A 22,619-nucleotide genomic window follows, 5' to 3' on the forward strand; every position below is an offset into this window, starting at 1 on the left:
CTCCATAATTCCTAAAAAAAGTCTAGATGTCTTAATTCCAAGCTCCTCGAGATTTGCACGTCTGGTGAATTTGCAAGACTGTCTTGTTAACCATTTAAGTTGTTATACGACTGATTCTGGTTTACAGCTTTCATTCTATGAAAGACACTGCTAGGTTAAACTACAAGTTAGTACAACACCCTCCCTCCCTTGTGATTTTGTATATGCAGATTAGATCCCCCATTATTTGTCTGCATGGCACTGGGCATCTGGTTTGCATAATTCACAAGCACAACCTAGGCTACAAATTTATAATTATTTTAAGACCAGACTTCTAGACTAAAGTCTTTATTTTGCTACATCAAACCCTGGCCATGACAGACAGCTCTTGTATCAGACATTGCAATGGATTTCTGTCTGACAGGAATTCTGAGGTCACTAAATTTGGTTTCCCTATCAGAGGTCAATAACCAGGTCCTCCTTCCAGCCTTATCTATCGTCTGCCACATTCTCTAATGGTCTGTAGACTGCCCCCCTCCCCAGCCCCACACTTATATAAACCATGTTGAACATGCCATATGATGGATATCTAAATAAACCAGCTGTACCACACAGACACATGCACAGTAATCAAATTATTCCTTTAATTGAAATTCTTCTAAGGCTGTTTCTCTCCTCTGAAGTCAGCTGTATTCATAACCCTGCAAGACAAGAGGCTCTAAATGATTTAGCTGGGGAATATACAAGGATTGGTGGAATACATGGGTGAGTTTCAATCTAAGATCACGATGGAACAGTGTTCAAAACAACTGATGCTCACAAAACCATCTGTGCAGTTCAACATTTCCTCCCTGACTTGTGCACAATCTTGATAACCTTGTAACATACCAGTACCATACAGGAACATACCTTTCATTCTTGCTAGGTTCCCAAGTGTACCTCCATCCAAAGAGGACATCCATAGCTACAAATGTAATGAGGAATTATTTCTGTCCTTCTCTGAGCCAGGTCTGCAGGGTTAAAATTATCTACTGTTTGTGTTTGTGTCATCTGATTCAACCACTTGGAACTGGATACCCCTATGAGAATGCATCCTGCTAACCCCTGTACTCTGATCCTGATGGACTAGTCCTGGTTAGAAATACTGAGAGACCTGGTTCAGTACATTATCATTTAGGGGTGTTTACTGGACATCTGTCACCAAGCACAAATTTGCATGTCAACATGGCATCTCTTAACATGGGAATTTTACTTATTTATTCAAAGTGTGGAAGGCTCTTACTGTTGGTGACAGAACAACATGCTGTCACTAAATGCTGAGATAGAAATATTGGGACACTATATTTAAGTCTAGAAAAAAATGTTCTTGGTATCCAAGGGCAATATTAAGCAGCATGATGTTTAATTCATGTCCATGTTGCACAAGAGGCCAGGGAGGACATGAAAGATTGATAGATATGGAAAGGAATTCTTTTCTGTAATAGATTTATCACTGAGGCTGCTATGAGATAGCACAAATATTTAATTCAATTTAAGTTGTTGTGTGAAATATTAAATGATGTACCAGAATCTTAAATCATCACCTAAGATTTCCTGCAATCTCCTCAAATATTCTTGTAATATGCAATCACATAAAATCTTATGAAAGAGATTATATGGGAAAACCCTTCTAAAGTATGCTCTTGGTTTGGTTTGGTTTTGATTAGGATCTCCATTAGCGACTGATACCTCACTATTCTTCATGGACAGGAGTCCAGATAAATGGTTCTCTTTTTCACTTGAGCGAAGTGAGGAAAGTCGTGTAAAGTGCCTTTCCCAAGGGCACAGGAGCCGTGACATGGCAGGATTCGAACTCAGGACCTTTAGGGCCGGAGCCTAACGCATTGCCGATTGTGCCACTGGATCTCACTACTTAACATCACTTTAAGCAGATACGACTATGACATAATTTACAAGTTGCAAACATTCAAGACCGAAATACCTAATTGAGTACTAATCAGCTGAAAAGTACAAGAGTCGCAACAAAATTTCTGGCATCAAAATATGTAATTTAAACACTACATGCATATAGTACTGTCAGGAAAATCATGATGTTAACATTGAAAACATCATACTTTGCCAGATGTCACGGTTTCAAAATAAGGCAAACTCTTATTAATTTCCTTGTATTTCAAGTTATAGCTGCCTGCCTTTCCCCATTTAGACTTTAAATGTTTCCTGTCTTAGAATCATGTCCTAAGGAAAAAGAAAACTCATACCTGTTCAGCCTAAACAATATCAATTTGAATACTTTGAAGGAAACAACTTTTGCCCTCAAGAATGGCATAATCTTCAAGACAAAGAAATGACCTCTTTGTACACTAACATGTGCTCACATTGAACTTCAGATGATACTACAATGATCATGAGTATGAGAAATACTGGATCAATGTACATACTTACACACTGGCCTGTGATCATATTTTCACTGACAACTGCTGTCCATTGGTTTATCCTTTGGCATCATAAGTTATGAATGGACCTTAAACTTTTTGTTAGAGAGCAAGTAGAAAAAAAAGCATATTTTCTTCTGAAACTCAAAGGTGTTTTTTCTCCATAAATAGGATACTGTTTTGCTTTTTTTTTCATCCATTAATGTTAGACCTTAGTTGTATAAGAATAGTTACATGACAAGTTGGGCTCCCCAGTTTCTGAGCTTCACTGAAGAAAATGTATATTCCAACTTTCACTTGTTTCTGATAAATTCAAACAGAGACCCGCTTTTAATTGTATTAGTCCGCAACTCTAATGATTTAGTACTTAGTCATGATAGAACGTTATTTGTAAATATTGAATTTATCACGTTTATTTTTCTGCATAGTTTGTAAATCTCGGCACAATTCAATGTTTACTGCAATGCCAATTTTATACATGTTTTTGTCAATAAACCAATTATTACTACTACCACTTTCCTGAGGACATGATTCTCCTGAGAGTTTGACTGCAGAGAACACTGAACATAAAACAATGATGCATGCAATAAACCTTGTGTAGCAGCAGACTGAAGTGATATCAACTCCAATATTGTACAATATTGTTCTGCATGCAGCTATTGGTGGATTATCAAGTGTCTTAATTATATATATCTCTTGATATAACAAAGAAGAAACCTGCCTCTGGATGATAAAAATGTAAGAAGTGGCCAAAAGTAAATTCAAGGTTATTATAAAAAAGTATAAGCAATTTATCAACATCGAAATGTGATGCAGGAATTATTTGCATGTCATTTGAGATGTGATCATACATGTAGCATAACTTAAAATCCCTTGGTTTCAAACTGTTGTCACAGATTCAGCTATGGCTATGGCTACAACAACTCACAAAGCATGGACAACGTTAACAATTTTTAACGAGCAGACAATTTCTATGGGCTGGCTTTTCAGGGTTTTCTGTAAAACCGGCTTTTGACACATGTAACAGTCAATGGTTACGTATGCACATATCTTACTTAGACTTGTACAGAAGTGCGGCTTAAGTTTGCAATGTACTTGACTTCATAGTTGGTAATACTGTGTATAGCCACTCATGACTGATCTACAGCTGTAATCTAAATCAAACATAAGAAGTGTCTCTTAGAAACAAATTGATAATAGATAAATTGGAATCATCCAACCATCCATTCTAGAAAAAAATGAAACAATTAGATTGACACTTTTACATTTCAGAAATTTCACCAAAAAGACAGAACAACCATTCTCCTTCATTATGTCTGTTTACTTTGGTAAATATTTCAATGGCAATAAGCCAGCCACTGATCTATGTCATATGTTACTTACTAGTAGTAATAGTAAACAGCTAACCTGATATCAAATAGAATAATACTATTTGGCACAATTTGCCCAAATTGTCCATTTTCTCTTCTGAAATGGACGCAGAGAAACTTTGAATTCTCAGATGTGTTGATGAAGAAAACAAGTCATGTTTAGTTATGAAGTATGCTAGACTGATCAATCATGGCTGTATTGCTATATTGGTCGTATTACTTTTGTTAACAGACTTGGTGGTTTGTGCATCATGATAACGTTCTTCCGTCAGTATCGATCCTGATTTAAACGCAGATGACTCATCACACTCTACCACACTAGTACTGCTCAACCTAACAGCATGTCTATAAACACAGGATTAAAATCCACAATAGAAGTCAGCAAAAATGTCAAACCAACTTGAAAATGCTCTCTGGGCTGCAGCGGAACAACAGGGACATCATCTTGGAGCCGGATGAAGGTGTTCCTCGGTCGTAGCTGTGTTCTGGAGAACTTCTAGAGTGAAGCACAAAGGATGTGCTGATTCTTCCCCAATCCTTCTTTCAATACTGGAGCTATTCCTGCCTGCACAAATTGTGCAGGGCTACGGGATCAATCGCCCGATTCACCAGAATCACTTCACATGCAAACATGACTTGGTCCTGCCCTGTCCTGATTTGTCCTGGCAAACTCACTGCCTCCAAGCTCTGGCAGCCAGCCAGCCATTAGATCCACACATGTTCTAAGGGCCCCTATAGGCAAAGTGGACTTGCCTAGAACTACATAGCATCTGACAAAAATTGGCTTGGTCCATTTTACCTCAAAGGTGAACTAAATATCCCTCTTTCACCTGTGCTAGTACCATCAATTCTCTCTATCATACACACAAATGTAGAAATACACTGTGGCAAGACTTGCAGTCAAGAAACTAACTTACAATTTACAGATTTAATTTAACCATGCTGCCATGATAGAAAATACCCGACATCTGTATGTCTTACTCAATAATAACACTTATGCCTCTGATTCATCCTTTGAATCACACGAATTCAGTGATTAGCCAAACCTCAAGTCAAAGCAACCTGATTTATGTTCCCTATAACAAGTATATGTCGTTGAATGAATGGTTTTACTAGGACAAGGAGAGGATGTAATATTGTTAGCTTAACCAAATGAACTTGTCTGCCTTCAGCCACATACTTGCCAGATGCAAGAACATATCTGTAGTCTTGTACTTTAAACACTTTTATCAAGTGGTTGGCCCACTAGCATCATAGTCCGTGCCAGTTGTGAGCCAGGCAGACCCACTCTGATAAACAAGAATGCCATTCTACACATTTGTCCAGGAAAGACAAACAAGCAAGCAGGAACCTCTGCCAAAGGACCTGAGAAGGAATTCAAGCCTGAAACAAGATGCCTCAATTAGCTGAAGCAGTATTCCATTGCCTCTTCTTCTTCCATGTGAGTCAACAGACCTTGTTTCAACAAATTCAGGCATGATGGCATTCCACCAGACATATTACCTTTTTTCAAAATATACCTGATTTCTTATCACTTTCTGTCCACAAAAAGAAAAAAAAAATCGTCCTATAAATTTTATTTTGAATGCGTTTACATTACTAACGCATTTGACTGGATTGCTAGGCAGTGATCATCAAAAACAGACATGTTACCAACAAGTTTTAACTGTTAACTGTAGGTTTGCTGTCACTCAAGATATGTTATTGTATGCAAGTCAGAGTATGAAATATTCAATGCTGTAACTGTATCTGCAATAGTCATGTGAGATTGTTATTGGATTATTCAATAAATGTCTTTCTTTGAAGTTTGGAGTGGCCTTCAATTGCAAGCAAGCCAATTACATCCATCCAACAATAACATGTTACTCAATCACCATGATGAACCACAACCTTCAAGCTGACAGAGGGTAGATATAGATGCATACATGTGTATCTTCCTGCATGTTTACAGTTCCATGCAATGTGTGATTTGTAGTGGTCAGATTTTGCTCTTGAACAAATGTTAAAGTGATCTTGAACCACTTAAGCTGTCTTAAGACCTTATCTTCAGGAACTTACCTTCCACTGGTTGACACAGAAGACAGATGCTTGTGTACAGACAGGTTTACTGTACAAAATTTGTCCAATCAAGAATCGAATATCATAAGTTCACCCAAACTTATAACAATGTGCTTTCAAGTATTTACTAGCAACATAGTACAGATTACAGAAGTAAGCCATCTACTGTCTATTGTCACTCAGTACTTATTCTGCTGATCAAAAAGGTCATGCACGTACATGTAGTGTATATGTATGCCAAGTTCTATATTTCAATACCACAACAAGGAGTTTTGATTTTCCAATAACTCAAGGTGATATCATGGTACATAAACTAGTACTAATAATAGAGTTGAAGTTCACAGTACAATGTATATGACACGCACATTCTCTGTACTTATTACAATTTCCCAACGAATTAGAGAGAGACACAAAAAATTATTTGTACCAAAGTTAGTTATACCCTATTTTAGAAAATGTCAGAATTATGCCAGTTACATATACATGTAACTTGGAGACCTTTCTTTGTTGCATCCTATACAGGGCAAACAGATTTGTTCAATAGTATATACTAACAATATTTCTAACATGTCCGTTTGATCATTAAAAATGTAATGACTTTCTGATGTCCTTCATTGCTCGTGCACTGTATGCATGGGATTAAACATGTAATATAAACTTTCTTTCAAAGTTAAACAACCGTCCATTGACTGTAGGGTTGAACAGGACAAGGCACGTGTGCACCCCTATCATGCAACACCTGTGGCATTAATTGATACATTGTGATGATGCGTGATAAAACAGCCCCTTTAGAGTCATGTGACCACCCTGGAACACACATGTGCAATAATCAGGTTGCTGAATCAGGAGCTTGATAAGCTAGGTCTGTCAGGTGGAAAGGTTATTTCAGTCAAGGTCAAATTCTCACTAACACAGATTTTAACAGACTTGTGAATGTAATTTGCAGGGAGTAGTCTTTTTTTAAAAACTATTTTGCTTCAATTAATGAAAACACATTTTTCAGTAACTCTTACATTTATAGTATTGCCAACGTCTTTTATACCAGCTCCTGTAAAGCGTCAGAGAGATATCGTCAGCTGAAAGGCCATCCCACCCAACCACTGTCTGTGTAATGTACTATGTCAATTACAGTATCTACTAGCAAGCCTGACATTGTGTCATGGTAAAGGTCTTTCTTCTCTTGGTTAGCATGGGTGGAGCCACAGGGGGTTTGGGGAGTTGCAGGCACACACCCTTTTTTGTACAAAAAAAGCACTTTGTTGAGGTTAATATCAGAAAACAATGCCTCCTCTTTCACAATCTTGTATTCAATGCTGAAAACCTTCATAATCATAAAGTTTTAGATACAGTGTCACATTAATTCAGTGCATATTCTACCCACAACATTGGGCAGTACCAGTTCCAACTGTATATGGCACCTGGAACCATGCCAACAGTATTGAAAGGGGAAAGGCAGAAACACAAGTCAATAGGCAGACACAGTGAGGGGTGGTAGCACTGCTTGGCCACTTTTAACTGTAGAAAAACAAATTAAATATGGGTCTGTTGAACATGTAAGGTGGTCAGAATATGCTACTACTTACTTATGATATAACAGTCACAGCATACATAAACACCTTTCTGTGCATGTGTCTTATTCTAATGATGATGGTGACCTACATGTAAATATGAGAATAAGCCATCCATTAATCTAAGCTAAGCTGAAGTTGCCCATACATCAGAACAAGGGGGTCAACCTCCCTGATCAAAAGATGAATTGGGCCCAGCACCCATCTTCACTTCATAAAGCCCTGGCCCACATATTGGTGCAAGCACTACAGCAGGGTACTAGTCCACTGGTAGTGTAGTGTGTTTATTTTCCATACTCTTCCTCTTAGCAGAGAAAGATGCATGTATTGTACCATTTGTCTTTGGTGTGACCCACTGCATCCAGTCTTCCTTGGTGTTCTCCCATCCAAGAACAGATCCGACTGCACGTGGATGCTTAACTTCCCATATCACCGGATTGGGTGTATCAACGTAGCTATCCATTAATTTTATTCATTCTGAATATCCTTGAAACATTAAGAAAAATGTATGGATTTGCCAGCATAAAAAATGTTATGGAAAAGATCTATAAAGAAATGAGAATATGAAGAATGAAATTAAAAATTTAACTTAGATATCATTGACAATATCTAGGTTAAATCTTTTGCCAACAATTTGCTTGTTTGCATTAGCTGACCAGTAAACCGACTGAATGTATGTCACACCGGTTTTGTATGTAGTATAACCAAGGACGTTATATATAACATCCTTGGTATAACTATAAAGACAAACTGCATAATACCAGACTGATCCACTTAATTCTTGGGCATATCTCTAGTCTGATCTCCTGAACAAACAGACCTGTACTAGTATGCTTAATTTTTTGTCATACTTTTTTTTTAACAGTTCTTTTGATAATTCTTTCAAAATCCGGGCATGGTTAAGTTACACACTGCATTAGAAATACACAGTCTCACATGATAGGGGTGGGGACCGATTTACTTAGACTGAATGAAAGAACTGGGTAGAAGAAAACGAAAGTTGAACTGTAGACTGTATTTTGGACCTGGAGCAAAGTACATTTTTGTACAGTATCAAAATATGATAGGATGTTTACGTGCACAAGATGTGGCTGTTCTCAAACAGGTTCTCAGGCTTTATGACCTAGCTGGGGGATTGTAACCCTTTCCAGTAGTATGCCAGCCAGGAAAGAGACAATGGTAAACATTCAAACTCTCTAACACCAGGTCCACAAATGTTTTTGAATTTGAGTGGCATCTGAACTTGAACCTGAAACCCTTATAAGTGACCAACTCGACATGATGACCACCTGGGCAATGTGACCGCCTTTTGATGGTGTCTATACATAGCTATTTCATGACCACCTGTCCATATACCATTTATCTGTACCTTGATGGGTTTCTTCTTGGGCAGTTTGACTTTGCATGACCTGCCAAAAGTGTTTACAGTGCTAAATTTAACATCTAATTAAATGGGTCAGAATATTGTATAATTTTAAAGCTTAAAAACATGTCGTCATAGATATACCTTTTGTAAAAGCCTTAGAATGATACGAACAGAAAATAGATCACGGAAAGAACGTCGATTAGAGTAATTAGCAATCTATACACTGCCTCCTCCTTTAATTTACAGTCACAATGGCATGAATTCGTTTGTTTTGACAGTTTCAAGATAATGCAACAAAATCTCCATGAATGATGTGATGAATGATGATTTAAGAATCGTGACCGGTAGGTCGGGCATAATTACACCTTGCTTGTCTGGGTTTTAGTTGAGACAATATAATTGGTTTCCTGCCCTCCCCTTCTACCAGTACTACATCATCACTCCAGCACCAACATCGCTGAAATACCGACGACATTGCGCAGGAGAACGTCCTAGACATTGACCTTTGACGTATCTACCTAACTGCGCAGCTGTTCCAGAAAATTTCTGACATTTAGGCTTTTTCCTGGTTTTAGCGAGAACTAAAAGAGATTGGAGAAAATTTGTTGAACGATTTCAAACTCGCTGCGCTCAGTGGATGTCCTGAAAGCGATCGCGTCCATTGAGAAGAAAAATAAATAAATCATGAAGTACATACCCCATCAACCAATCCATCCTGAATGTTTGTTGAGCGCCGGAAAGCCTAGACCTTGTGGAAACCTTGACGACTTGACGGGACCAAAATACAGGAGCAGAGAAAGTGAAATACTTAGTGATCAACACTGAACCTATCCAACATGGCGGACATCTCGCTACAGCGCATGTGCGCTGACCTCTAAACTGTGATTTAAAGGGGCGTGACCGAATGAAATGGCACTTTCACTCAGGTGAGAATTGCACTATACAGACAGGTGAGAACTACGTAACGTTACGTGCGCCGCTCTGTCTATTCGTATTGGGAGGTTTATGTAATAACTTGTCTGTTTTCATCCTGCCTGACTGGAGTGCCGTTGATGATGTCAGGCAGGGAGGAGGAGGATGCTAATCATACTGATAGGCCATAATATGCCGTGGTAAAGAAAAAAAAACGGAAACAAAGTAACTAAATGGACACAATGATAGCGACTTTACGTTCGATGGATGATTTCATTGACAGGTGAGAAGTAATGGGACAGCTGTAAAATGGGACAGCTGTAAAATGAGCATTTGTCTGCCGTAAGTTCTATTTGCGAAATGGATATTGCCATAGAACATCAACTTGAGTAAATTGGCAACGTCAAAGAAGATGTGAAAGAACAAAAATGAAACTAACTCAGTTAGTTTAGTCATTTGTCCAATCTTTCTGACTACTTAGATTTCATACTGAAGGCAACTTTTTTTTGCCAAACTTTTTTTTCGCACGCTCGCATCAGTTTGGGGGTTTCTTGATGTTGTCATCTATATAATCAAATCAACATGGCCTATAAAGTAACGTTACATGTAGGAATGTCAAGTGAGGAAGACCATTAAAATGAGCTTTGAGCATCCCTAGAGGTCATCAACATCGACATATGCAAAAACAACCATCCTATATATCGGTGAGATAAACATGAATGAAATTCAGATTCATCTACCGGACATGACTAGTTGAAATTTGGGCGCATCTCAAAACCTCCAAATCTAACCATGTAATTTCCGATGCCTGTCGGTGTCACGGCGGCTCTCCGTCCAGGCTAAAGGTCTCAGGACTGTATTGCCCAAACATCTGTCATTTCTGTCGGGAATCAGTAATTCATGATTGTGACACGTCATTGTTATATATATAATCGAAACTTAACGAAAATATGCGAATGGTTTCCATATTTGCGATGTCTCAAAGGTGGATATCTTTATTCTATTGTATTGTGAGCAAATGAAGCTGGAAATACGCTATGATGCTTTGGATACCTACCTACCTACCTACCTAGTCCCTTGACCTCCAGGTCGTTGGGGGGACAAGGTAGACATGAAGATCGAGATTTGCCTCCAGGTTCTTTGTAAATAAAGGGATTATGTCTCCGGACGTGAAATAAAGTTTTTCAGGAGGTATTGTTTCTGGTATAGTCTGTTTGTTTGACTGTAAAAGAAGCTATGAATTGTGATGATATTTAATAGACTTTGGGCCTTGTAACAGCTCTCCTTTGTACTGCAGCGGGACTTTTGCATGGCAGCGAAGACTGAGAACTGCTTCGAACCACTAGCGCGTGTCGCGCAATTCGTCGACTGCCAGGACAGGCGGTCATGAGTGCACGCGCGGGCCGCTAGGAGCGCGGTTCAGTCGGGCCAGCGGACCATGCAGGTGACCGTGGCGGGAATTGGAATAAAAGTCAAATTTGAATAGCATGATGCGATGACGTGATTAGGTACAAGGGCGCCCAGGTAATGATTGATTTCGTCTTTTGTCTGTCCTATCTGTGAACCAATGTGCCGATTACAGTTTGATAACGTAAAGTAACAGTTTGATAAGTGTACTGTTTACATGTTAAACATAGAAAAAGGTTTACCTCCCTGCTAAGGAAACAAATACCGACCGACATGTTGTCCGGCACGTTCCTTGAGTAAATACTTATAGTAAGACTATGTGGCTTTGACAGCCTGAAACTTCGTGTGCAGACACATAGTGCCGTGTGTTTATGTCAATGGTTGACTAGGTTCCGAAGGTCAGTTGTACAAAGTTCTGTCTTAGGCTATCGCCACGCCCCCAGTGAAGTCTTAAGAGACGGAAAAGACTACTAATCGTTACGATGAGGCGCAGTGTGAAACTCGTGGCCTTCAACGAGCCGCTGGAGATGGTGGAGGAACCCATGCCAGACCCACCTGCAGGAGGAGCAGTGGTGAAGGTGCATGCGTTATAATTCCCTTCCCTGCAGTACGATCACCACGAGGATACCAAAGTTCACTGCTTGCTTAGCTTCGACAGCTCTACTTCGCAACATGCGGCCGCTGCAACATCGCGCAATACTGCCAAGCTCACTTGGCGTTTGCTGACTTCATGATGATATTGAAATTGTGCCTAGTTTTGCCAATCATCGATACTAGTACAAGTTGTGGTCCTTAGGTTGACCTCATCAGGCTATTGTAACCGTGACTTGGGGCTTTGAGGATGACGTCCGATTTTACCTTTTAGCTACATGTATAGGTACCTTTAGAACCAAAGTCCAAGGCCAACTGACGGTTGTAGGGAAAGCTGCTCCAAACTTAGAGCCATGAAGCCCCAAAAGCGCGGTCAACGACAAGGTACTCATTGCAATTCTATTCTATCATGCCATGGTACTGTCGTCGTGGTCATTGTATTGAAGCTATGAAAGCAACCTTGTCTCCCTGCCCGTGTTTCCCACAGGTGGTGTATGCTGGGATGTGCCACACAGACGTCCACGTGTGGCAGGATGGGTTCTATTTGGGAGAGGGGAAACACTTCCGATACAGCGAAAGGCCGGGATTCACCCTGCCCATCATCATGGGTAAAATTTGAACTGCCTGTGTTTTTTGATACCATGTCACGTGAGAAATGCTACTAAGCATGTAGTGGATGAAGATGCTATCTCAAAGATTCAATAGGAAAAGAATACTATGAGAAGACCTGAAGCATATGGTATGACAAAGACGAATATATAGAGGCAAAAAATACTATCATATTAGTCACCGTATACAGATAGTGTACAAATCAAATGCGTAGGCTATGACATGTGAATGTACAATACGTAACGTGTTCTGTTTAACGCTCCTTTCACCTGCCATGTTTATACAGACATATAAATTAGTTCATGCTTCACTGCTCAGGCCATGAGACCTCGGGGACGGTGTACTCGTTTGGCGGTGATGCTGACCCAGGCGATGTGAAGGTTGGGGATAACGTGGTGGTGTACCCGTGGGTGGGCTGTGAGAACTGCCAGGCCTGCGCCACTGGGAACGCCAACTACTGCAAAGGTCCGCTCAAGTACATCGGACCGGTGGTGGATGGAGGGTCAGTCAGTTTGTAGCACTGTTGTTAAATTACGCATATAGTCCTTTCCACGATCTCGTTTCCAGCCGACCACTCCCAACTGAGGTCGGCCGGTTGGGAGTAGACTGGAATCCATCATATCCTAGAACAATGAGACTTTTCCAACTTTCCTTTTTCAAAATGTGTGGTTGGATGACGCAGACAACTTTTAAAGAGTAACTTCGCCGATCAAGACCCAACCACGTATGAACTTGCCAACGTCTATCTTCCAACCATGGTGATTTAAGCGGAGGCTTTTTTCATATAACAGTTGAATTGTTTTTCGAAGAGTAACTTAACATTTTGTAGTAGATCCTACCTTGGCACGATGTAAGGTCGTGCTTACAAGCCAGGGCGCTTAAATCTACATCCGCATAATCACCAATCACTGAACATATTAACCAGGTATGGGTTGAAGATCTCAGATTCCTTTTTTCTCCCTGTAGATATTCTGAGTACGTCAGCGTCCCACACCCCCGGTACCTGGTGAAAGTACCAGAGGGTCTGTCCATGGACGTGGCTGCCGTGCTGGCCTGTGGCGGACTGACTGCCTACAACGGTGTTACCACAGTCCAACCCACAGTGGAAAAGCTATCAAAATTCAGGGGTCAGTATCTGCACGTAACGTTACATACATAGAAACATACATACATACATACATGCATACTTATAGATTTGTATAATTCTTTCTTTTTGTGCATATAGTATTATTGCATTGAAAATTTGAGCTGTGTTTTTCTGAAAGTGATATTGCAGGCTGTTGTAAATTTGTAACATACAGCTGGTGCCGGAGAGACAAATCTTTTAATTGCAACTGTTCCTGACGATGTGCTGCTCCATTGGCTCAAACAATGTTAAACAGCAACTGGTCACATTCGTCGCATTCTAGGGACACTCGTGGACCTACCATACAAAGTTCTACCAGTACTGTCGACGGTTATTTCTGCCACAACCTCGATCGCCAAAGTCTTACGAGAAAAAATGTCCGACGAATGCGACAGACTAGTCGTTTTAAATTGCATTTTTTTCCAGTGCTAGATTTTGCACAATTCAGAACAGCAATTACTGCATATGGTAGGTTTGAAGTTTGCTTTGTGAGGCGAAGGAGGATTTTAACCGGTGAGGCAGGTTTGTTCCAATACTGTTTGCCCCACAGAGCGCTGCACACTCCTGATCGTGGGACCTGGCGGGCTCGGCCTCTGGGCGGTCAAACTGGCCAAGCACGTCCTGCCGCAGGGCACCAGGGTCGTCTGCGCAGACGTGGACGTGAGTTCCCAGTCAGGATAGAGTTGCAAGGAGCAAACACATACCATACACGTGTCATCTGATCAGCAAATATGAACAGTAAATTTAGATATTTGTCGTTCCCGTTCACTACAATGTTTACGGTGCATCGGTACGTGATTTAAAGAACGTTGTGCACACGTACAGAATCTTATGTAAGCCCTCCCCTCATTGTACCATCTTTTAAATCATTAAGCTATTACATGAAATTTGATTTAATGTTTATGTGAAACGGATACTGTGATTATCATTGTACTGATCTTGAATTTCAAGAAAGAATACATGCAACGTTACTTGGAACCTCAGCTAGCAGAATATTTCAGTTTGACCTATGTCAAAACTGTCATAAATTTAGATGTGGGTATTGGGATGGCTCGAGGGACATTGCAGTGAGCTACAAATAGTATCATATTTCCTATGATCTTTCAGGCAGCCAAACTGAAGATTGCTAAAGACAATGGTTGCGATGACATCATACTTTGGGACAGAGAAGGTGCCTTAGTTTTTTAGACGTCCTTATCTTCACATCTATCTATCAAGACAATTCACTTTTGTTTAAAAAATGCTCACTTGTGTAATTTAGCCCCATTGTTTGCCGTGGGTTAGAAAGCCACATAATACTTATCAATCAGCCGCATTATTCGGTGAAATCAGTAGAAACCTGTAATTGATGTCAGACATGTTCAATCAAGACTAGAACAATACGACAATGGGATGTATAGAATGATAAACCTTAATAGATGGAACTACTAGTAACAAAGGATATTTTGCCGTTTCCATAAACGTGTATTGTAATATGGCTGCAAGAATATGTATGAAGTGAAAGATTCTTATGCATCAGCTGATGTTGCCACGACTGTTGCTGCTACCCGCGCGGTGTGTACAGATGGAGTGGACGCTGCCATCGACTTTGTCAACTCCTCCAAAACATTTGCCAACATACAGGGTTGTCTGGAAAAGGTAGGAGTTTAAGTTTAAGAGACACTATGAATAAAAATTTCCATTTCAATGTTCCATCTTTTTTATTGTCCTTGTATTGCATCAGCACACTGTAGTGCATTTGTACTATGTACTGTTTTCCTTGATGTGACCTCCTGACCAATCAATTGTAATATTATTCTAACAGACATTTTCAAATTTCGTAGACCGACTGCATGGTTTTCCTGAAAATATGTTACTGACAGACAGAAGGTTTAACAACCATTCACAAAGCCATGCCGTGTTGGGATTTCTGTTCACCCATGTAGTGTGGTATTCACGCTGTGGTTGGCCTGTTTGGTGGTGGAGGCACCATCCCGCTCCCAACCTTCGCCCTGCAGCAGAAACAAGTGGTGGGTGTGCATGTGGGCGGGCTGCACCAGTTCAGGGAGCTTCTGGACCTGGTGGCGCACAAGCAGGTGGGTCTCCCTCTCAGCATTCTCTGTAAAACAACGTGCGCTCTATTCTTCAGTAAAGAAGTCTGTTTGTTCACCTTTATCTTCTGTACGTTTGTTTTTCTTTAGATTTGCCAATGACAAACAAACAGAGCAAGCAGGAAAATATCATAGCGTAGTCCAAAGCTCATGATCAAGGAGCAAGTACATGTTACGAGCAAGGTTGCGCACAGTGCTCCCCAGCATGCTCCTAATGGTTTGGTGAAGACTAGAACCTTAAGTTATCTGGAGTTTGTTCATCTTCCGATAGGAGTGTTTATAACTTGTTTACTTTTACAAAAATATCTTTCAGTAGATGGCATGAGTGTAGAACTTTCAAAGCATCATGCACATGTCCGTGATGTCCACAGATCCCTGCCCCTCCCCTGGAGCACCACCCCCTGGAGCACACATGGGACGTGCTGCAGGCACTACAAGCTGGGAAGGTGGAAGGCCGCGCAGTCTTCCATATGAACAAAACTTAAGCACCGGTCCAAGGAACTCCAATCTGGTGCCAGTAATGTCGTCTTCACGCGTACCATGTGTAACAGTAAGTCTTTGTAAGTCTTTGTATTGATAGTGCCTGCGTGTGATGGGCCGAAGTACAATTGCTTTGAATTAAGCTTCTTAAGGAAACATGATAAATGTATTGTGACATGTCCTACCGTACAATTATCATAATGATAATTAATTCAAAATGAGCAGACTTGCAGGATCTCCTCCTGGGTATCATGGATTGTTCTGATATAAGAATTGACAGTTCCATTGGTAATTACATGAAATCTTACAGGGAGACCCAGCTACATGTACTATAAATACATGTAAATAATTGCATGAGTGGTGTAACATTTTGAAATATACTTTGTTAGATCATCGACTTGTATCTTATTGTCTCTTGAAAGAACGTTCAGAACTTAGACGGAAAGAAGAATTTGTTACAACTTAAGGCTGAGTGGCTTTATGTGTTTCCTTTATAAAGACCAATAAAACTGTTCTTACTGAAATAAAGAATGTCGTGGTGTAACTACACAATAAGAGGAAATATTCTGGCCAATCAAATACTATAGACTATGTTTGATTCAGTATACTACAGCCATGATTTGTTATTAATCGACATGTATAAATGTTATATTATAGTATTAAGCTCTTTAATTTTATTGTTTGATGCTGAATAGCTGCTTTACTTCACATGACTACAATGTTAAGGGTCTCCGAAGTTGAATTCTGCCAGTGGTTTTAACAAAGCAAATGAATGGCAATCCAGCATTAAGGACAGGGCTATTTAGATGTTAATGCCTTACCAAAACTGGCATTCAGCACCAAGGACAGAGCTATAGAGATGGTACTGGGATCCAGGAAAAGGTTTCAATGTGACTAGTCTTCAGCACTAGATAAAATTAATGTATATATCTAAAAATCTAGATGTGGACAATGATCTACTTTTGAAAGGTGTTTTAACATGTGGACAGTTCTACCCACTTGTGGATGGCCTTCATCACTTAGTACAGGCACATCTACTGTTAGATGGGCCAGAGAAAAAGTTGGACCTGTTGATGGTGTTTAGCACCATGACATGTCTGCTGTCTGTTTTATTATTAGGAGCCTCAGACATAAATTGTAGGTCATACTTATCAGCATCTACCAACTTCTATCTTCCAGTCAGTAATAACAACACCATTCGACAGAAGCGACCAACTGTTCAAGAAAACATTGTCCAGGTTTATTTTGTAATTGGATGTTTCATGGTGAACATGTCTGTACAGATGTACAGCCAGACATCTTCACTATTGCTCCATCCCCACCCTAGATTACTTCTTACCTCCAGTACCTATTTAAGTTAAGACATGGTGCGCACTACATTTTAAAACATGATGCATAGTCACTGAACCTTTGTTCTTTTTTCTTATTGTACAAGTAACAAGGGTAGAGCATTATCTAGTTATTTTTTACATGAGTCTGTGTTCATACATCCTGTCTATAGTACATTGAAATAAGTTTTAAGACTTGTATGACTTTAAAATGTTTTGTGGGTATGGAAGATAGTGCTCTACCCAAATAAGATTAAGCTAAGAATACAGAGTTCTCATCCATCGTGGCATGTCCACACATCAGTTACCCTCCTAACTATAGTACTTCTGTGTCCATTACTAATCTCTACATAATGCATGCCCCCTAATAACTTTCTTTCTACATTCTGTACTTGAATTACATTTTCCCTTTCAGACAGTGGACAAGCCCAGAAATGTGTGATGCCAACAGACAGTTGACAAAAACTTGGAAGGTACCATTATACAGTAGAGGTTGGAAGAAAGAACTGCTTCTAATTGTCTGCAGTTCAGATAATGAGTCGACTTGAATATAACTAGAATATAACTGATAATAGACTGAACTGCAAAACATGCATGATACCCCACACTATGGGTACTATGGAGTAGCATGAACACTGCAGTTCAAACAACTCTTCCCTTTGCTGCGATAGAGTTGTTTCATATCTTACACTCATATAACATCAAAGTTTCACCTGCAGAGGACTTTTCAGGACTTAGAGGCAAGAAAAGGGACTTTTTGAGCCTCAGGTTTTGTTTGTACAATTTTGCAAAGAGGCCCGGGCAATCTCAATTTAACAGCTGCTGCACTTGACCTCTACAGACCCATCTCCTGGTGATGCTCTCATGACGTCATTACTTTAGGGTTCGAAGCTCAAACTACCACTTCAGTGCCCATGTCGTAAATCCAGTTGTGCCATTGGCATCATTAGGCTTTTCAAAAATATAACCAGAAAACTAACAGTATCACTGTGACAGTATTGTGACCAAAGTATGTAGACCACCATGTTACAAATTTTCATTAGAAGGCAATCAGAGACAAGTCAAACAGAAATAACGTCATGTTGAGAAGGGTCTATAGGGCATGTTTTCAGCTTCTCCAGCAAGGAGCAAACATTTCTCCTTTGCTCTGCCATGCAATCAACATCAAACTCTACTACACTTCAACTAAGTACTTGCCACCTCTAGTTCACTTACATGTGAGTGTTGCAAGCATATTGGTGTCAAAAATACAGCTGGTCAATGAACTTTTGCACAAAGTTCAACATCCAGCTCATAAATGTGACGATGCTTCGGTTGGGACCACTCCAAACTAGAGACAACTGCACAAGAAGTCAGGGAAAAACTTTGGTCAAGCTAGTAACTGTTTTCAACATATCTTAATAGATATACAGCAATATTCAGAAACTATAGCAGCTGTAATGATATCCAGACACAGGCAAGAGTGAAAATATATCAAGAATGAGAACAATGTTCAATAACATTGAAGAAGGTTTAAGGACTTCTGACCTTAAGTGCAGAAAATCCATCACATTAGTTCTCACACTTCAAAACTTATTGCACAAAATGTTGCTTCACCACAAAATTGCTACAAAGTCAAATAAATATATCAGACACTCCAAGCACTCAAAAACATAAATGTATAATCATGACTTTTCTTCAATAAATAATGATAATATATTATAGTTGTTAACTGATTCTCTGTCAAAATAATGAAACAATAAATAGATGTCCAATAGCTGATCTTAGTGATGTCGAATGACTTTAACATCTTTCAATAAGAGACATCATATGTAGACAGTATATACACAACATGTTAATAACCTTTAAAACTGACATAACTGTGCCTGGCACAGGTATCAAAACTTAAGCTCAAAATGAATCACTCGAAGATTCTTCCTATATCTCTAGATTGTAAAACAGTCTTGCTTAAAAGATTGCACCAAAATTTATAAAATTGCAGTTAACGTCCCATACATGTCACTTCACATGCAGAAGTCAATCTAACTTATAGGTTACAGATGAATGGGGGAGGGGGCAAGGTTGAGCTAAATATACACAGAGCATCTTGGGTAGTAATCATGTATAGTGAAGTTTAAACCCTGGTCCCATGATATGACTTGTCTTCTATCTTGGAAGTCTGTGTGCCTGGCTCGTTTGTCCCATCAGTGAGGTAGGAAATGACAAGAATTTGGGGTACGCATCTTTTTTCCCTCCATTCACAGGAATAAATACAAGAAGAGATTTCCTACTATGCTACACTTACATGGCTTGTACACATGCCAGTCCTAGAGTCCACAGTTTTCATGGCAGCACATCATGACTGCAAAGCCAGGCAGGGAGGGCAAGACTAGCTATCGTCTGCACTAGGGGAGGAGCCAGCCATCATGTATCAGATGGCTAGCACATTTACGTACAGCATTTTTAGGAACATGGGGAGGGAAGATGATGGAGCTTAGCAAGATTCTTAATTACTTTCTTACATTCAGTACCATCTGTGATATTGCAGAAATGACACCATCCTTACCAGCAAATAATTATTTAGTCGATTCCTGTGCTATGCAAGGAAAACTGGCAACCACCTGTCTGGCCAGGCATAACTAGTTGTTTGGTAATGGAAGTTACTCCCCTCTATTTCCTGGCCCATAACAGCTTGCACTATTTCAATGTCTTGACTGATGCTAGACCAGAGTAGCATCAATAGGCACTGGACCAGACTAGCACCAGTACAGACAAGCACTGGACCAGCCTAGCACATGAACTGGACAGGACTAGAACCAGCCCACACACAAACTTGACTGGACTAGCACCAGTCCATACACGAACTGAACTGGACTAGCACCAGTCCGCACCAGTCCGTACAGGACCTGGGCCAGACTAGCACCAGTCCATACAGGAACTGGGCCAGACTAGTACCAGTATAGACAGGTACTGGACTGGACTGGACTAGCACTAGCTCAGACAAACACTGATCTGGGCAGGTGCTGTCCAGACAGTTCAGACTAGTGCTGTTTCATCCTTACACTAGTCCAGCCTGGCACAGTTCAGACTAGTAGTTCTTGTCTAGATTGATCTGGGCATGGTAGAGCTGATAAGTCCCATCCTGCCCCAAGCTGGAACCAGCTTGAAGTCCCCAAACCAATACTTCTTTAGCTGGACACAAATGCTCATGACCACTACTGACCAAGGCTGACCATGTGCATGCATGATGTGATGACTTCTGGCAGCAATGTGTTAAGCTGTGCATTATGGCTTACTTTGGAGGAAACATAGAGACAAATGCAGTTAGAGTCATAAATTTGTTTCTCTTCGGAAATCAGCAGCCAGATCTGTCCCTCTGGAAGAGCGCCTCCTTCCAACAGGCTGGCCATTGGCAATCAGTTTTGCCGTGTCTCGACGTGGGCTACCATGTCGTGGACTAAATTGCAGGTCTGAGTCAAAAACTTCGTTTTCATAGTTTGCTGCCGAATCAAAGGATTTTCTCCGAGTGCCAGGTGCACGTGGGTATGCCCCCGCAGGGGCTGCGTATCCTGAGGGACCAAACTGCTCGTATCTGCCAGTTGGTGACCTGTCATTGGGTACCTCATCGTACGTCCGTGAGTGGGAAGTGTGGGTGGGGGGCGTAGGGGAGCTGAGCAGCTGCTGCTGTATCAGTTCCACCACTCGCTTGAACCGACGACTTGGGCCTGAAACAGAGTACATGTACTTCAACATCTAGATTTTCTTTAAATCATTGTATTTCAAGGTTGCTTTGAACCATACATGTAAGACTTCCATGAGATTCTCAAAGGAAACAATGAATGGTTTACTTGGTACAGCTACATGCACTATGAAAAATTGGTGCCAACAACTTGTATCTATAGGATAAATGTAGGATATAGCAAGGGAAAGAAGTACTAGTAGGGTTTTCCACACAAGGATTTAAAACTTTGAACATAAACTATTATGTACACAACAGAAATTGGAGTTTGCAAAAGAAAAGTTTTGTTATGTATCAGTTTTACGACGTTTAAACAGTAGCGTTGGTCCAGAGATGTGGACACTCGTTGATGCAATGACAGAGAACTTTTCTCACCTGAGATGAGTGTGAAACTAACAGAGTAGATAGCTGACTGCTTCTCAGACACGCTCTCGGAAGGTGTGATGTCCACCTGGAAGCGGACAGGCTTGCTGAACATGGAGGAGGTCCCACCTGCATTCTTGTATTCTGCCTTGAAGCTCGTTGGTGACACCACGTTGTGGGTCAACCCGGGCATCTGGCGAGAGGAGGGAAGGACAATAACAGACTAATGAAGTGTGTTGACTTTAATGACAGAATACAGGAAAGCAAAGGCTTAAGTTTCAATAGGACTCTTGTACATGTAGCCCTAAAAAATGTAATCTTGGCAGCCCCTCTCCTGATATAGACCCTCCAGGAGAACATACAGAGCTGCAGAAACAAGCCAGAAACAATATCAACTCCCCTGAGGGGTGAAGTAACAAGCAAGGACACAGCTATAGTTGATCTCCTGAACCAATGAACTGTATCTAACAGCTCACACATCCAGCAGCGATGCTCAGTGAGGCAAAGCTAATGATATATCGATTGTAGAAGAACTGGATTGAATCTTAAGAGATCCCAGAAGGCACAACATGGGAATGTTGAAAATAATCACAATGCTACAATTGTATAAAGTTGAGTGCCCTTACATTGATCAACCTCCGATACATCATTCATTATGGCCACCCTACTTTATATACATAATGATGGTCTGTAAGCTTGATGAAGACAAAAGGTCTTACCGACAGGAAGGCATGGACTATATCAGCCTTGATGGTGCTGATTGGTCGATCTTTGATGACCACGAAAATCGTCTCCTCCTTGTCCGAGCCAATCAGACTGCTGAACCACGACTTCTTCGTCATCCTGCAAACATATATTCGAAGGTCAGTTGTGAAGGACACATTCTTCACTATTCATGTCATACAACTGGAACAAAACAATTCTTGTTAATCATTACTGACCTTTTCATGGAACAACAAGTACAAGATTAATTGTTTCAGATTGATCACAATTTTGATTATGATATTACATTATCTGATTGCCTTCTTTAAAATCTATTCAACTGATTTTTTTTCATAAGGGACACATGTATGCATGGTTCAAGTATGAGGTCCCTTGCCTGTACAATTAGACACTCAGGCACAGTGTAATGAATGCCCTGCTACATGTACATGCTGTACACTAAAGAAAGTGATGTAAAAAGTGAAAAATCTCCACTATACATACATGTTGTATACGGTAC

The 22,619-nt window shown here is 40.4% G+C and overlaps 3 protein-coding genes across 17 annotated transcripts in view; 1 reads left to right on the plus strand and 2 right to left on the minus strand.

Moving 5' to 3' along the window:
* LOC118414350 (MOB kinase activator 2-like) overlaps window positions 1-9,656 on the minus strand; it is a 32,678-nt gene extending 23,022 nt beyond the window's left edge. Inside the window, exon 1 of one of the 3 annotated variants that reach the window (XM_035818354.1) lies at window positions 4,182-4,382. In XM_035818354.1, the coding sequence (XP_035674247.1) occupies window positions 4,182-4,225 (44 nt within the window). In that variant the 5' untranslated portion in view covers window positions 4,226-4,382. Of the gene's footprint in view, window positions 1-888; window positions 1,111-4,181; window positions 4,383-9,470 lie in introns of those variants that run through there. The other 2 variants (XM_035818353.1, XM_035818355.1) reach the window with 2 other exon arrangements.
* A 1,554-nt stretch (window positions 9,657-11,210) lies between these two features.
* On the plus strand, window positions 11,211-20,059 carry LOC118414324 (alcohol dehydrogenase-like). 2 transcript variants are annotated; one of them, XM_035818302.1, is made up of 9 exons: window positions 11,211-11,670; window positions 12,171-12,291; window positions 12,611-12,794; window positions 13,259-13,419; window positions 13,969-14,078; window positions 14,526-14,589; window positions 14,938-15,056; window positions 15,344-15,493; window positions 15,880-20,059. In XM_035818302.1, exons 1-9 carry the CDS (start codon window positions 11,575-11,577, stop codon window positions 15,991-15,993), a joined length of 1,119 nt encoding a protein of 372 aa, XP_035674195.1. In that variant the 5' UTR covers window positions 11,211-11,574; the 3' UTR covers window positions 15,994-20,059. The 2 variants fall into 2 exon arrangements, with proteins under 2 accessions (XP_035674195.1, XP_035674196.1); XM_035818303.1 differs by lacking the exon at window positions 11,211-11,670 and adding an exon at window positions 11,948-12,067.
* Window positions 17,207-22,619, minus strand: part of LOC118414294 (serine/threonine-protein kinase BRSK2-like) — a 33,541-nt gene continuing 28,128 nt past the window's right edge. For 11 of the 12 annotated variants that reach the window (XM_035818241.1, XM_035818245.1, XM_035818244.1 and 8 more), the window contains 3 exons: window positions 22,117-22,240; window positions 21,410-21,590; window positions 17,207-21,020 (listed from right to left, as the gene is read on the minus strand). In XM_035818241.1, coding sequence (XP_035674134.1) covers window positions 20,626-21,020; window positions 21,410-21,590; window positions 22,117-22,240 — 700 coding nt within the window. In that variant the 3' untranslated portion in view covers window positions 17,207-20,625. The remainder of the gene's footprint in view (window positions 21,021-21,409; window positions 21,591-22,116; window positions 22,241-22,619) is intronic. The other variant, XR_004830931.1, reaches the window with a different exon arrangement.

Source organism: Branchiostoma floridae, chromosome 4 (genome assembly GCF_000003815.2).
Source record: "Branchiostoma floridae strain S238N-H82 chromosome 4, Bfl_VNyyK, whole genome shotgun sequence".
Classification (NCBI taxonomy): domain Eukaryota; kingdom Metazoa; phylum Chordata; class Leptocardii; order Amphioxiformes; family Branchiostomatidae; genus Branchiostoma; species Branchiostoma floridae.